We start from the raw sequence: 14,613 nt of genomic DNA, 5'->3' as shown, positions 1-14,613 counted from the left end.
TTATTTATTTCATTTATTTATAATTACCTTATAATAATAATGGATTAGTGATAAGTAAATCTAAAGAACAAGTCAAAGAAATCTAACATCTAAAGTAAACAAAATTAAAGAGAATGGTCAGGCGACCAATCTCAAATAAATATCAAACAGATATGCACAGACAGACACACACTTCTTATCTTCTTCCCAGAACTGTTATTTTGAATGAAAGGTCTTTACGACCTCTGACACGACTGTCTGCAGAGAAACACACACACACACACACACTAATGGCATTACTGTAAGCATAAACCGCTGATAGTGCACCGGCAAGACGGCTGCTGTGGTAATGAGCTGGCAGACGCTCTGTCGGTGTGTGTGGCTATGTGTGCGAGGGAGGGGCAGTGTCGTCTCAGGAAACGATAGAGTTTCGTCTCGCTGTGTTTTTACACACACACACACACACAAACACACACACACACACTCTAGCTGTGTCTAGTTTCTGGCTGTGCAGTCTTCTCAGGACGCAGTTATAGAAGCCCTATAGGTTAAACTCAACATTTTCTCCAAGGATTCAGCTGTTCCATCACTAACAAGAACTTGAAGATAAGAGTTTTCTCAATAAAATGTTCAGTAATTCATCTTTCATTGTCCAAGTATTAACAACACATATTGTACCAAATCTGTGCCAACAGAAATGTGAAGGATGGGTCATGTAGTGAGAAAAAAAAAATACCACATCAAATAGCATTTCTGTACTTGTGACCCAACAAGTGCTAAACCGAGCAGCCTCAGCAAGAATCAGTATGGTCACTCTAATCAGTCTGCAGCTGCACAGCCCCATACACTACAAAATGTGATACACTGTGTGCAGAAGTGATAGAAGTACACAAACATAATATTCAAGTACTTTGTAGATGTGCAAGTATTGGCCTAAAAATTCACAACCACAAGTATCACTTCAAAGCTTTTACTCCAGTAAAAGTACTAAGAAGATTTTTTTTACATCTTACTTAGTATAAAAGGAAAAGTATGTAATTTAAACAACACTGATTATGGTAGTTAACGCAAGATATGTACAGTATTTACAAAAAATAAGAGCCACAGATCAGTTTTTTAGGTGGTTAAACCATAATGACACATCAGCATTTATTACTTCATAATTTTTTTATTTAAAAAAACAGCCTATTAGTATATTTAAACCAGCAGGTGCTGAAGAAACGTTTTTATACGTAGGGGCCAATAAATTATTTTCTGTATTTGCAGCTATAAAGAAAGTAAAAACTTTTAGTGAACAACTTACTATGGTAAATTGGTTCCATGAGCACATTCTAAAATAGACTTTGTTATAAACTAACCTATAGGACCTGTTCTGGGATATTTCAGCCACAAACAAATTGTTTTAATTACACCAGTTAATATGTTAAAAAACCTGTGTCGACTACTGATAAACTCAAATGTTTAACCTTTTAGAGGCATCATAAGAAACTCTTTCACCACAAGATAAATTCAGTCCTGACCGATGAGTCGACTGTGTACAGATGTTCCACATCATGTGTTGCTTGCCCTCCTCAGATGAACACCAGTTTGCTGGGGAGTATTGGGATGCTGAACTCAGGCCCTCAGCTCCGCTGCATTAAAACCTACCAGGTTCCTCCAGTGCAACCAGCATCCCCAGGCTCCCAGAACCACCTGAAGCTTGCCCGCCTCATCTGGACGTCCAACCGTAATGTCATCCTCATGGCCCATGACGGCAAAGAGCACCGCTTCATGGTTTAAACTAGATCCGTCTCCTTCTGAGCTTCAGTTCTCGTATTTGGCAGACCTGTACCTGTTTTCAAGTTTTTACTCCCGATGAAGAATCTAAAATGTTGGAGCCTAGAATTTAAAGTAAAAACTCAGCTCAGGTCCAGGTTAGATTTTTTTTTGTTTTGTCCCCCCAGTGATAATTGTGATGAAACTCACATGATTATACATTTAAAGGCTGTGATAGAATATTTGTTTACATTAAATTTGCATTTACGTATTTTTTATTTGTCATTTCTATTAGCTGTTTTTTTGCAGAATGTTTCTTCTGATGCCAACTTGTTGCATCCATTGTGGATCCCACCTCTTCTTAGTCATTCGTTTTTTTCACAGCTAAATTTTTGTTTTTGTTTTTTACTTACTCATTTTTTTTTTCATAATGAAACATCTTAAAATCAATTACATAAGATGTAATCACAAGAGCAAACCATTTGTAAGATGGAAAAAAATAATGAAAATAATGAGAAGACAACTTCCACTGACCTCTCGAAGCTTGATACTCCCTGACCCCTGTAGGAAAAGTACACACTTTTCACAGCATTTTTTCTTTTTTTTTTTTCTTTTGTGACACTTTGGAAGCTTTTCCATCCACTCAGAGCATCGCACAGAAATGTGTGTGTATGTGTTTACACCCAAATGTATCTTCACTGTTAAACACACATTCTCACTTCAGGCTGCAGGAAACCTTTCAGTGCGGGCCGCTGCATTAACAATTCACACAGAGGACACAGACTAACACGTATCATTAGTTTGGTTCCAGGTTATGCACCCGTTCATTAGTGGCTTCTCTAGAGTTTCTGGCTCTTTTAGGATACAACAATTCCTTGGATATTTAGTAAGCGCTTTATTTTGGCATTATACATATAATGTGTACAACATAATTGTGTTAGATGTTCAGCTGGAGGGTTAGAATCTTCACCGACATGGAGAGTTAGTCCTATTTTTGTTATTTTTGAGCATCTTTTTCTGTTCTTACCTAATTTAGCTTTTTTTTTACTTTTTCACTACGTTATTTTTTTCTTTTTGTGGTGAGTGATGTAAAAACTCATTCATTCATGTCATTCATCCTGCTTCCTTCTAACGTTTTAAAGGGCATCTCTTGATATACATTTGTACATATAAAGTATATATAATGACAGCTGCTGTGTAATGTAGCCTGGTGTTAATCTTCTACACAGAGAGTAAATCCTGTTTTGTCTATTTATTGTGGCTAATGTAACTGTCTGCCTGGCAAATGAATTCTTTATTTTGTTTAGTCTATTTGTGTTGTTTTTTTTTTTCATTTAGAATTTGATATTTGACTTTTTTTAATACTCAGACACATTTAAAATGATACAGTATATTGTGCTTTACTTAAAACTAGACCAACTTTTTTTTTCTTTTAAGTAGGATTCAAAACCTATTTTAATGCAGAGAGTGTTGTTGCAGAGATGTTTTGCCCTCTAAACGTTTTTGAGTGACGCTCACCAATCTAACCAGTCAGAGAATTTCCACAATTTGCAATTGACTGGCAAACTTTTTGGCTTCCTATTTACCTGAACATGGAAAAGCAGGAGAAAAATCAATTGTTCTAGGCAATATAGACAGACACAACAGGTTATTAAAGAGATGCTTCTACAGTTACACATTTATATTTCTTGTTTTGTAAAGGTAAACTGTAGCTATTAAATGTTTTTCACATTTCTTTAAAATAACAGTGGGTACAACAAGGAAGGAAGTGGCTTGTTAGCCTGGAGCTAAACCAGACCCATGACTTTTATTGAGAAATCCCATGTGTTTGAATAAGATCTAAGCAGAAGCTAAAAATCACGTTTTAGTGGACCTCAAGCTTTAGTGATGTCACTGGGTTAATCAAGGGTGTGACATTACAGTCAGGTGTTTTTTGTTCAGGTGCAATAGAGCACGTGGGACATGTTATCTAGCATGAATCTATGTTTGACTTATTTTTGCACATAATGCTTCCTAAAAATGTTGTTTTAGTGCTCAGAGTTTTATTCAGAGATAGAAATATGTATAAATATATATCTACAGATATGATATTTATAGAATGAAAGTTTTCTGTATCAGTGTAAGACTGAGTTTAGATGTTCTTACTTGGATTGATGCCACTTTAAAAACAGTTGACAGGTTTTTGGGGAGTTTAGTTTCCAGCCCACCTCTTTGCTTTTTTGCTGTCTTTTCCACCCTTCTACCTCCTCCGTCCTTCCTGCTCTCCTTCTCCCGTCAGTTTCATTAGTGGTGTCAGAAAGCTTCTAACACATTACACACCTGTAAACCCGAGCATGTCAAAGCTTTTCACAACTTCTTCCTCTCCCTTAAAAAAAAAAATACAAATAACAAAATCCAGCAGCTCAGCAGACACACACAGACAGTTTTGAGATCTTAATCTTACGTTTTTCTGGTCCACTCCTAACAGTTTGAGTAAATATGTTTTTGGCAGCCTCTCGTGGGAGGAAAAGGTGAGAAAAATAAAGAAGGGAGAGAAGAAAAGCCCAGGAGTAAGTAACAAGTGGGAAAGATCAGGTCATCCATCCAGAAAAAGAAGGATCTTTGGTGAAGATCCATAACCAAAATGTCCCACAGAACCTTGTGGTTGTACTTGAAATCCAACATTAAAAGCTTGTGGTGCAGTTACTGAAAATTAGTTTGGAACAGTGGACATATTCTTTAACTTGAACAGCACAGACCTAAAATGTTTTACAAGGTTTTATGTCACATTTTCCCTCCTATTTTCTCCTTTCTTCTTTTTGTTCTTTAGGAAGTTGAACATATAAACAGCTTTTAGCTTTTGTGGGTCTCATACTTAAAAAACTAATGATTGTGTATTGTTTTTGTTTTTTTCAACGTGTGTATCTGATGTGTGATGTCCAGCCAATTGTGTGTTTAAAAAATCTTTTTTTGTTGTTTTTTTCAAAAGCAAACTAATTTCTGAATTTCACACTAAATATTAAACCCTTTTTTCATATTCATTCAGTTTTTATTTGAGAATGTATTTATTGTTTATATGTATAGTGAACTCCAGATATTTAAAGGTGTGTGTGTGTGTGATGTGCATGTAAACCAACTTCTCTCGATGTAACACACAGCAAGTGAATCTGCTGTGCATCATGTGTTGTGTTACTGTAAGATGTGTTGTTGTTATTGTTGACCTTGTGTCCAATAAAGACCAAAATTAGACATATTCTTTAGTTTTTTCTCCATAGTCTTTAAACACGAATGACTATTGACTTCTACTGTCAGACCTAACTGTTTTTTTGTGAAGTTATGTGATTTAGTGCATTGTTTTTTTATATACAACCCTTGCGTATTTCAGCAACACAGTGCCAAACCACGTCCTGCACGTTTTACAACAGCATGGCTCCACGGTAAAAAAGTCTGTGTGCTAAACCGACCGTGCGGACCTTTTACCCACTGAAAACATTTGGCTTCTTTTCAAGAGAAAAATATGAAAAACAGGTTTGGGACATTCTATTTTAAGAAAAAATGGAAACAAAAGCAATAAGTGTCCTTAGTTCCCCAAGACAGAGTGTTGTTAAATGAAAATCTAACTCTTGTAAACATGTTGCTGCCATCAAATTCAAATGCTTTTTGTTCCAAAAACAAATGCTTATTTACAAAATTTGAATTGTCTTTATAATACTTTAATGCTTTGTACAAAGTGTTTCACTTCGATGTTTGTACTTTGGTAGTACAAACTGATACTGTAAGTAACTTAAGTACAGTAACTTCTTTATCAGTTTCCTGTGCAGCCAAACAAACCAATCACGCCACGGCCTGACTTTCTCAAACTATCTTTCTTTTCTGTTACCTTGCTGCAGGTGTTCTAGTTCCTGCAAACTGTGGCTAATCTTGTTCTATGGCTTCCTGCAATTTAAAAAAAAAAAATTTTAAAAAAGGGTTTGTACAGAGAGTTTGGCGAATGGGGGCAGTCGGCACTAACTTTAATGACAATGTTTTACATTTCATCAAAAAAGCAGTTTTCGTGGTTAATCGGTTTAATGCTTACAGTGTCAGGCAGCAGTGGGAAACCTTGGGTCTGTATTAGCAGAGACTTAATTGGACTCCTGGACTCACAGCTTCAGCACTACAAATCAAAAGCACTAGAGAGAGAACTGCTGATGCAAAGACATTGACGGAATATTGCAGAAAAAACATGCATATCATATAGTATCAGATCATAACTTAAAACGAGTGAAAAATTCAAATATAATACACTTCATGTTTTAATCCTTCACATATATTCACCTAAAATAGATTATTCTGTAGGAGTCAGTGTTTCCCTTTAATTTATCTTTTCAAGTTTATGACCAATTAAATCTCTCTTAACTAACATCATTATGAGTTCAGACTCCGAGAGAAGCAGATCAATGTCTTCCTTTAATCACCGCTGCCTTTCTGTTCCCTTCAGTGGGCTCTTAAACGGAACTTCGTGTTCTAATTCATTTTAAACACGTTCAGTACAACATAAAGTCGGTTCATAATTTAAAGGTGAAGTGGTAGATCTCCGTGTAATGTTAACTGTGTTCAATTATTCACTTTTAAATTCAGCATGAAAATAATCAGGAGAGAAGCAGAATGATTAAGTACAGAAGCAAAGACTTTTTAAACTTCGCTTTCTGAAGTTTCTCTTTTCTCAGGCAACAAATTAAACCTGTTGGTGACGGAGGCCTTTCCACTGCACCATCAGGAACACTGACCATTTATCTCACATGCTCTTTCTTCTTTCTCTCACTGGCTTTCGCTCCATGACCTGATTTCTTTGTTCCGTTTTAGAAACCCCTTATCCTCCCTGTCCATAATCAGTCCTCAGTTCAAACTCCATCAGGTATTGTTGCTATTGATCGGGAGCTGTAATCTACAATCACAAATTGCTCATCTTCCCTCTTCCAACTTTAAATTCCTTCACACAGGACCAAGAAACAACCTGCAAAGCTTTGAAAAGTTTGCAAACTAACTTCAGGAAGAGCGTGCGCCTACAGTTTGGATGCCTTCCGACAGAATCAAAGCAGCCACAGTGTCGGTTAAACCTGGAATGAGATGGGTATCAGCTAATCCAAACCCACCATACACCATATCTCATACAGGGCACTTGGTTTAAAGCTCCATTAATGTAAATTTTCTTAAAATAGTTTTGTTGCAGTTTTCTCCAAAATACCTATTATTTTGCAGAGGTGCTGTTGGTGCCTCTCATGTGGTCAGACTCATCATACAGCTCTTAAAAAAAGAAAATAAATCATTACATTTCTGTTCCTTCATGCACTTGCATCTCATGAAATAGAAACACTTCTTCTCACAGCACTTTTTGCTGCCTTGTACCTCACTGGTAACTCGCTTTGGAAAAAATAATGTCAAATAACTAAATGTAAATGACAAATTAGAGAATTCCAATTATCTCTCCCTCATTTATCTGCTTTGCAGCTTCTTATTTATTGTTATTTTATACTGACCTTTGGCTGCAGGTCTGTGCTGAGCGTGGTGAAGCAGAGCAGATGGTAAAAGAGCACAGCAGCTGATTGGATATAACTGTTGAGTATTGCACTTAAATTTGTGATTACAGATCAGATTTCTATAATTATAACATGTTTAATCTACTGCTGCTGTTCTTGTCTTCTTCTCGTCTGCTGAAACTCTCTCTTAGATTACATCATCTGAAGGATTCTTGTTTCCAGGGTCCTGTTCTGGATGCTTGAGGACTCACTATCAACGTGTGTTTGTGAGGGTTTCGGTTTCCGAGGATGTGATGTGTTTTTGGGGGCAGGTTAAGACGAGGTGGTTTTCTAGTTCACTGCTTGATTCTCCTTTGTATATTCATTTATTTACTCAGTCAGTCCCACTGCCTGCTTCCTTCATTTCTTTCTTGTTCTCTTCCATGTTGAGAGGTAAGTGTGAAAAAAGAAAAGTCTAAAAGTCAGCAGGAGGTTCGGTCTCTGTGGTCTCAGATTTTGTTATTGATTAACGAGGGAGGCAGCCAGCCGTCCTCTCGTCTCTATCATTCTTTTTCTCCTTACCACTTTTTCTTTTTTCTTCCGGCCTTCTTTATGGATCCACATCTTTTAATAACCACATATTTATTATGGTGATCACTTACCTGGACCTGTTCACTTTACCTGTTTCTCTACCAGTTTTTCTCATTCAGTTGCATGAGAAAAGGTGCTTAATTCCAAATGTCCTACATTTTCCCCATCAATTATCTTTTCAAACCAAAGAGTTGAATTCTAGCTGCTGTTTGTTTAACTTACTCTGGATGTGAAAGTTTTGTCGAGATCAGAAAGTCAACTTGTTCTAGTTTGTGTATTCATCCATTATTGATGTTCCCTAAAGTTTCTGCGTTTCAGCTTTTCTCAAGATAAAAAGATTATCAAAATATCTGCGGCTGTTTATAATCGATAGAATCTCACAGCTGGATGCAAGAGAGTTTTAGGGGAAAACAGAGAAATATTTCATCTGCAAATGGTTTGTAGGGACTAAACTGTCTGATATGACCCAGATACAGCTGCAGCATCAAAGTTTGCCTTTAAAGGAAACCTTTAAATAAAAGAAGAACAAACTTCAAACTTAATTAACTTACACTATAATACTACATTTTATGGTTATAACTTGGTCAAATTTATTGCACTGCTGCACACACACTGCTTGTTCTCAGTGTTCATTCAATTAAGTTGACCGGTAGGACGATTACAGCAGTCTGCTACAAAAGGTGCTATGTATAAGGGTGTAAATACCATCAAATCAGGGGCCAGACTGAGTGTGTTCTGTAGAGCATTTGACTGTGATCATTCTCTGGCAGAAAGTGCTCCTCTGTGCAGCCAACAGGCAGTGGAGTGGGTGGGAGAGATTGTCCAGGATTTAGAGGAGTTTGGAAAACATTCTCCTCTCATCCACAACATGCAGAGGGTCCAGTTTCTACGCCAGAACAGAACCAGCCATCCTTTTTAGTTAGTCCAGTCTGTTACTGTCTGCCACCTTCATATTGCTGCCCCAGCAAACCACAGCATAGAAGATGGAGCTGGCTACCACACAGTCGTAAAACCATGCTGCAGATGCTGAAGGACCTTAGTCTCCTTAGGAAAAACAGCCTGCTCTGTGTTTTCCTGTAGATTGATGCTGCATTAACTGACCAGCCCAGTTTATTGGCCAGGTGGACACCCAGGTATTTGTACTCCGAAACTACTTCCACCCGCTCTACCCGTATGGAGACAGGATTGACAGGAGTCCCAGACTTCCTGAAGTCCACCACCAGTTCCTTTGTTTTACTGATGTTGAGCCGGAGATGATTGAGCTCACACCAGTAAACAGAACTGTCCACCACTGATCTCCACCTCAGATACATCCAACAACCGCAGAGTCATCAGAAAACTTCTGAAAGTGGGAGGACTCTGAGTTGTACCTGAAGTCAGATGTATAACAGGCTGAAGAGAAAGAAATGAGATTTTCATTTATAATTAATGTTATATTGATAATTTCATGTTTAAGTGTTTGTGCCAAATTTGTATTCAAATTTTTTTGAGAGATGAGGAGAGGAGAGATAATCTCTCTAATTACAACTGCTACAAAATTCTACTTCGATAAAATACATGAAAATGCTTAACTGCACTTAATAATAATTTTCATTTTTTTGTTTTATTTATTTATTTGTACTTATTGGCCTGGGTAGCAGAAGCCACCCCTCTGGCTCCGCCCCTGCATCAAATAAAAACGGAAATTCTGACCCTTAATCTACATTTTTAAAACCTCAACGCCATTCCACTACTTAGATTTTTTCCGAACCCTCTCAGACTCACTTCGATAAAGAGCAAAAATTGTAATATTGGAAGACTAAACATTGTGTTAGGTCTTGGTGGCAGTGGCTACCCACTGACCATAGGGCCAAAGGTTCGTGTCCAGCTCTCCTTGACCTGGGCAAAACACTCAACCCCAATCCCCAGCTGTGCGGTGCCAGTCCCAAGCCTGGTAAAACTGAGGAGGGTTGCATGAAGAAGGGCATCCGTCTTAAAAATGTGCCAAATCAACATGTGGACTAATGATCTTCTGTGGTGACCCTGAACTTAGAAGATAAGGGGGGAAAAAAATCTAAACATTCTTAAAATAACTGAACGTAAACTGAACCAAATCTGTCCTGAACTCTGACCAACTCTGTCTTTAGACTTCATTGTACTAACATGTGCTGCAAGAGGATAAATCTCTTTTTGTACATTGTATAGTCATCTTATACTTTCTGTTCTCTGTGAGGTTGAGTTCTCTGTGCATGCATACCACACCCTGTTCTACTCTACACGAGCATGAAAACATGTAAATGCCACATTTGGTAAATTGTTAGAGGTTTGTAGCCACCATGACCACAATCCTGAGTCAGCACTGATGCACTTCTTTAGTCTGGCTCCTCAGTTCTGATTATTGTCATTCAACGTTTCTTTCAAATCAAGGTTTGTGTCCTGAGTTTAGCTTTCTGACTGAAACTTCTCACTGCCGACTACTTGCAGGTCTTTATCAGTACAAACAGTTTTAAGTAGTCCACTTATCTTCCTGTATCTTTTCTCTGAGCCTCCTGACAGCAGCAGCACTTTTCAACATCAGAGCCTTCAACCTGCTAAGTTCTCCCTAATCCTGAGAAAGTATCTGCGCATACTTAAACGTGGGACAAAGTCCTCCAGTGTCGACGTTTAAAGAAAATCGCAAAGAAAGTCGATGTTAAGTGTCGAGTGAAGAGGAGATCAAAAACAGGACAATATGTGTGTTTAGCTCTGACAAGCTTGGAGTTTGTTGTTAAAGTTAGTGTGGATGAAAGGGAGAAAGAAAGAGGAAGGAGCTGAAAGGGGTTTAAGCTTCGATTAGTTAAGAGCAGAGAAGCTGTGATTCTGCTCAGCAAGAGAGAGAAAGTATTGATGGGGAGTCAGAGAACCTCGGCTTCCCCTCACCTCCCTCCCCTTCAGTCCCTCAGGTAGGCATTAAAATCCAGCCCAGCAATGGAGGAATGCAGAGATAGAGGGCTAGAAACCCCCAGGAGCCCAGCCTTAGCTTTGATTCACTGTGGTTTCTCACATCAACCGCGGGAGTCTTGGGCCCGATGCTCGAGGAGGCTGCCCCCGCCTCTTAAAACCATAACACCGTCAAAAATGAATAGCAGCCGCTTTACTTTTCTATTATCAATTCAGTGTTAAGCAGTGCTGCAGCTCAGAGCAGGCTTAAGGTTCCTAACGGCTGTTAAGATGCAGGATTTCTTGGATTGGACAGAGAATCGGTGTGATTGGTGTTTTAACGAGGTGAGGAGATCAGAGATGAGCAGTCCTGCCATGCTGAGATCGTTTGATTACACTTAAGGAAGTGATGAGACCAGGGCATGTTTCATGAACCTGGTTGTTATTACACAGATTGGAGCTAAGTGTCTTAAACTCGCTTCCTGCGTAGAGAAGGGTTCATTCCGAGGCCACAACTGCACATTATTAACTACTGTAACTTCATTCAATTGTGGGGTTACAGGATATGGAAAAAACTCATTTCATGACATCATCAGAACAATTGGGAACATTTCTTCAAGATTTTGGTCCATATTGACAAGATAGCATCATGTAGAATTTGCAGATTTGCTGCACATCCATAATTCGTATCCCCGGTTCCATTGAATTGGAACTCCTCCGAATGACATCACCCGGAGGAGTTTTTCAACATTAGGAGTTCAGATGGAGTCATCTGGTGGAGCTCTGGAGAAGCAGGTTGACCATGATTACAACCTCCGTAATGTGAGAAACAAAATGGCATATTCTTCCCAGTGATGTCATCTGGAGGCATTTTTCAGCTAGAATTAGAGAGAGATATTAATATAGGGAAGTCAGAGGGAAGTTTAATGACATTTATTTTGATTTATTACTACAACCAAAAGAAGCAAGAAGCAAAGTCAGTGATGATGTCAATTCACTGTAGCTGCTGTAATTAACATGTTAATATTAAAATGATCAACTAACAATGTAAATGTATTGTGTCCTTAAAACAGCATCACTTCTTACAGTGCTCTGCCCTCATACAGTGATCACTTGATGAAAGGTAGGAGAGCGTCAAAGAACAAACTTTCTAATGTTACATATTGATCGAAAATTTCTTATGCAGCAAATGTAGCTTGCGTTTCATCCCTCAGCTTCTTTTAATTCTTTCCTTCAGTCTGTGCCGAGGCCTTTTTCCATCGAGTGCAACTCGAGCCTCCTGACGAGGGAGAAAACAGGTTTTCCCTTGACAGTGGAACAACCTGGTTATGTTTTATAAAGACAAATTTTTATTCATATTTTGTTTCATTTCTCTCTCTTTACCTTATTGTTCGTTCTCTACCCATTAACCATAATAGCAACTCTCCTTATTAGTCTTGTTAGTAAGTAAATCAATTAGGGTTAAAGGTGCGAAACATTTTGGCATAAAATGAGTGTGTATTACATTTTATTAGTAGTATTATTAGTAATAAAAATAGTATTAATAGTAACAGTAACACTAGATAGTACTACAGCAGTATTATTAATCTGATGCGCTCACAGCAGTTGTACAGATGGTTGTACCTACCTCCACATCTGCCACCACATCCATAAGTGTGTGTGTGTGTGTGTGTGTGTGTGTGTGTGTGTGTGTGTCTAAGGAGAGGGAAAAGGGGGAGGAGTCCCTTAAAACAACCCATCTGTCCCTGTTAAGCATTTCTGAGGACCTTCAATGACATAATAGCCACTAACCTTCAATAAATTCAACCACAAAAACAGCCAATTTAACATGAGACGAGCCGTCAAAATGTTTTATATTATCCCCAGCTTTCCCAAAAATATCTTCACCATCCAACCCGGTGTTCACTTTTACACAATGTTGTAAAAATAGGTTTTTGTGTTTTCAACAAATGTCGCAGATACATATTGTAGTGGTACAAAAACAGTCTCAAAGTCAAATTCAAAGTCAAGTTTATTTAAAGTGCATCATCACACAAAGTGTCCCAACAGGCTTTACAACAGCAAAAACCAAACAGATAGCAATCAAATAAAACTGAAGATAAAATCCTCGGTACACAACAAAGGTAGACACATAAAACTATATATTTAATAAAACAAACCTAATTGAAGGTCAGAGCAGGGAAGTAAGTTTGAAATTGGATTGAAATGACTCTCAGGAGTCAGGCTGCCTGACAAGAGCAGGTAGGTCATTCCAGAGGACAGCAGCACACCAGGAGAAGTTTCTCAAAATACTCCTTATAACTGTTATAGTTAAGGAGAGACCAAGAATGTTAGGAAGACTTTTTGTGTCAGCACCAGTAATTAATTTGTGCTTGATGTAACCATTAATACTACTCACTTTTTTCACTGCAAAGAAAAAGAAAAAAAAAAGAGCTGAAGATCCATTTCACGGTCACACATTACAAGTGAAATACAATGAGATCAGCTGTCACCACCTTTTCCACTACTGGGTGATTTGTAACATCAAGCTGGGGATATGTGTAACTATTATCATCCCATTTATGCCAGAACTTTATGGAAACTTTGAAACAAATTAAAATAGCTGAAGGTCCAAGATGCTTTTAATAATTCATCACCCAAACCTTGTGTTTGGGAGACTGAACCTGTGTGTGTGTGTGTGTGTGTTACCTACGTTGTTCACACTTTTTTGAGTTGTACAGATCAGTTTTAACTCTGCCTACAACAAGCAGCTGTTACTTTGCTAACGTAGCATTGAAATATACAGAAATTAACGGCAGGCAAAAACAGCACTTCCTGTTCATTGAAAAATATTGTTATTATGTTACGGTTGTAGAAAAATGCATAAATGTAAAAATCTCTGTTACTGCATGTGTTTACGCCTTTAATTTTTAGGTTCTTTGAAGATTTCTTTTTTTCACATCTGAATTCAGACTTCTGACAAAAACTTCTCACTGCAGCGGACTTACAGGTCTTTATCCGTACAAACACTTTTAACTAGTCCTCTTATCCTCCTGTCTCCTCTCTCTGGGCCTCCTGACACATTCGAGCCTTCAACCTGCTCAATTCTCTTTAATCCAGACAAAGGATCTGCACATTAAACATAGGACAAAGTCCTCTAGTGTCAACATTTAAAGGAAATAGAAAGAAAACTCAACGTGAAGTGATGAGGAGATCAAAAACAGGACAATATGGGAGTTTAGCTCCGAAAAAAAAAGAGCAGATGGAGAAAGAGGAGTGAGCTGGGAAGGGTTTACGTCTGATTCTCTTTAGCTGACATGTTCATCAAAAACATACAAAACCAACCAAAAAAGCTGACTTATTCTAAACGGAAGCTAAATCCCCCAAATGTCTCTGCAGGTGCAGCCTACGCCGAACCACCTGTTACCTCGGAAGAACAACTGCTGAATAAAAACCAAAGACGTCTGTGCGCAGTCAGATTAAGTTTCCTCACAATTGTCTCCCTGTTCATTTCATCATGATATGAGCTGTAAACTTACAAATACCTTCGATTTGTGAGACAACCCGTGATGAACTGCTAACGAACAGGCTGTTAGTGTGTGGAAGTCTTAATGTTACATAACCTGACTTGTGTCTGGCTTGTTGAGAGGGAAACTAAATGTCTGAAAGAGCTGCTAAAAGAGGCTTCAGTTAATATTCGCTACAACCTTCAATAAACTTAGAAGCAGCTCGTTGGCGCTGCGTCCTCGTGTGAGAAAACCTGTTGACTTATTCAAATACGACTGATCATTTCCATCTGCAACAGCCTCTGAATTTAGTTCAGCTACAGCACCAATTCATCAGTTATGAACAACGGCATTGCGCGTTTTTCTGTTTTACCTTTTTAGACACTGCGTCCTCCTCCTCCACTACTCAGCATTTAAAGATGAGCCTT

General features: G+C 38.3%; 1 protein-coding gene across 5 annotated transcripts in view; it reads left to right on the top strand.

The window, feature by feature from the left end:
- The window catches only part of LOC137103549 (WD repeat-containing protein 7), a 99,946-nt gene extending 94,984 nt beyond the window's left edge, over nucleotides 1–4,962 (top strand). For all 5 annotated transcript variants that reach the window (XM_067484010.1, XM_067484009.1, XM_067484011.1 and 2 more), the window contains one exon: nucleotides 1,555–4,962. In XM_067484010.1, coding sequence (XP_067340111.1) covers nucleotides 1,555–1,758 — 204 coding nt within the window. In that variant the 3' untranslated portion in view covers nucleotides 1,759–4,962. The remainder of the gene's footprint in view (nucleotides 1–1,554) is intronic.
- The last annotated feature ends 9,651 nt before the right edge of the window (nucleotides 4,963–14,613 follow it).

The sequence above is a fragment of the Channa argus genome, chromosome 18 (assembly GCF_033026475.1).
Source record: "Channa argus isolate prfri chromosome 18, Channa argus male v1.0, whole genome shotgun sequence".
Taxonomy (NCBI): domain Eukaryota; kingdom Metazoa; phylum Chordata; class Actinopteri; order Anabantiformes; family Channidae; genus Channa; species Channa argus.
Note: the sequence above shows the minus strand (reverse complement) of the source record. Positions and strands in the feature narration are given on the sequence as shown.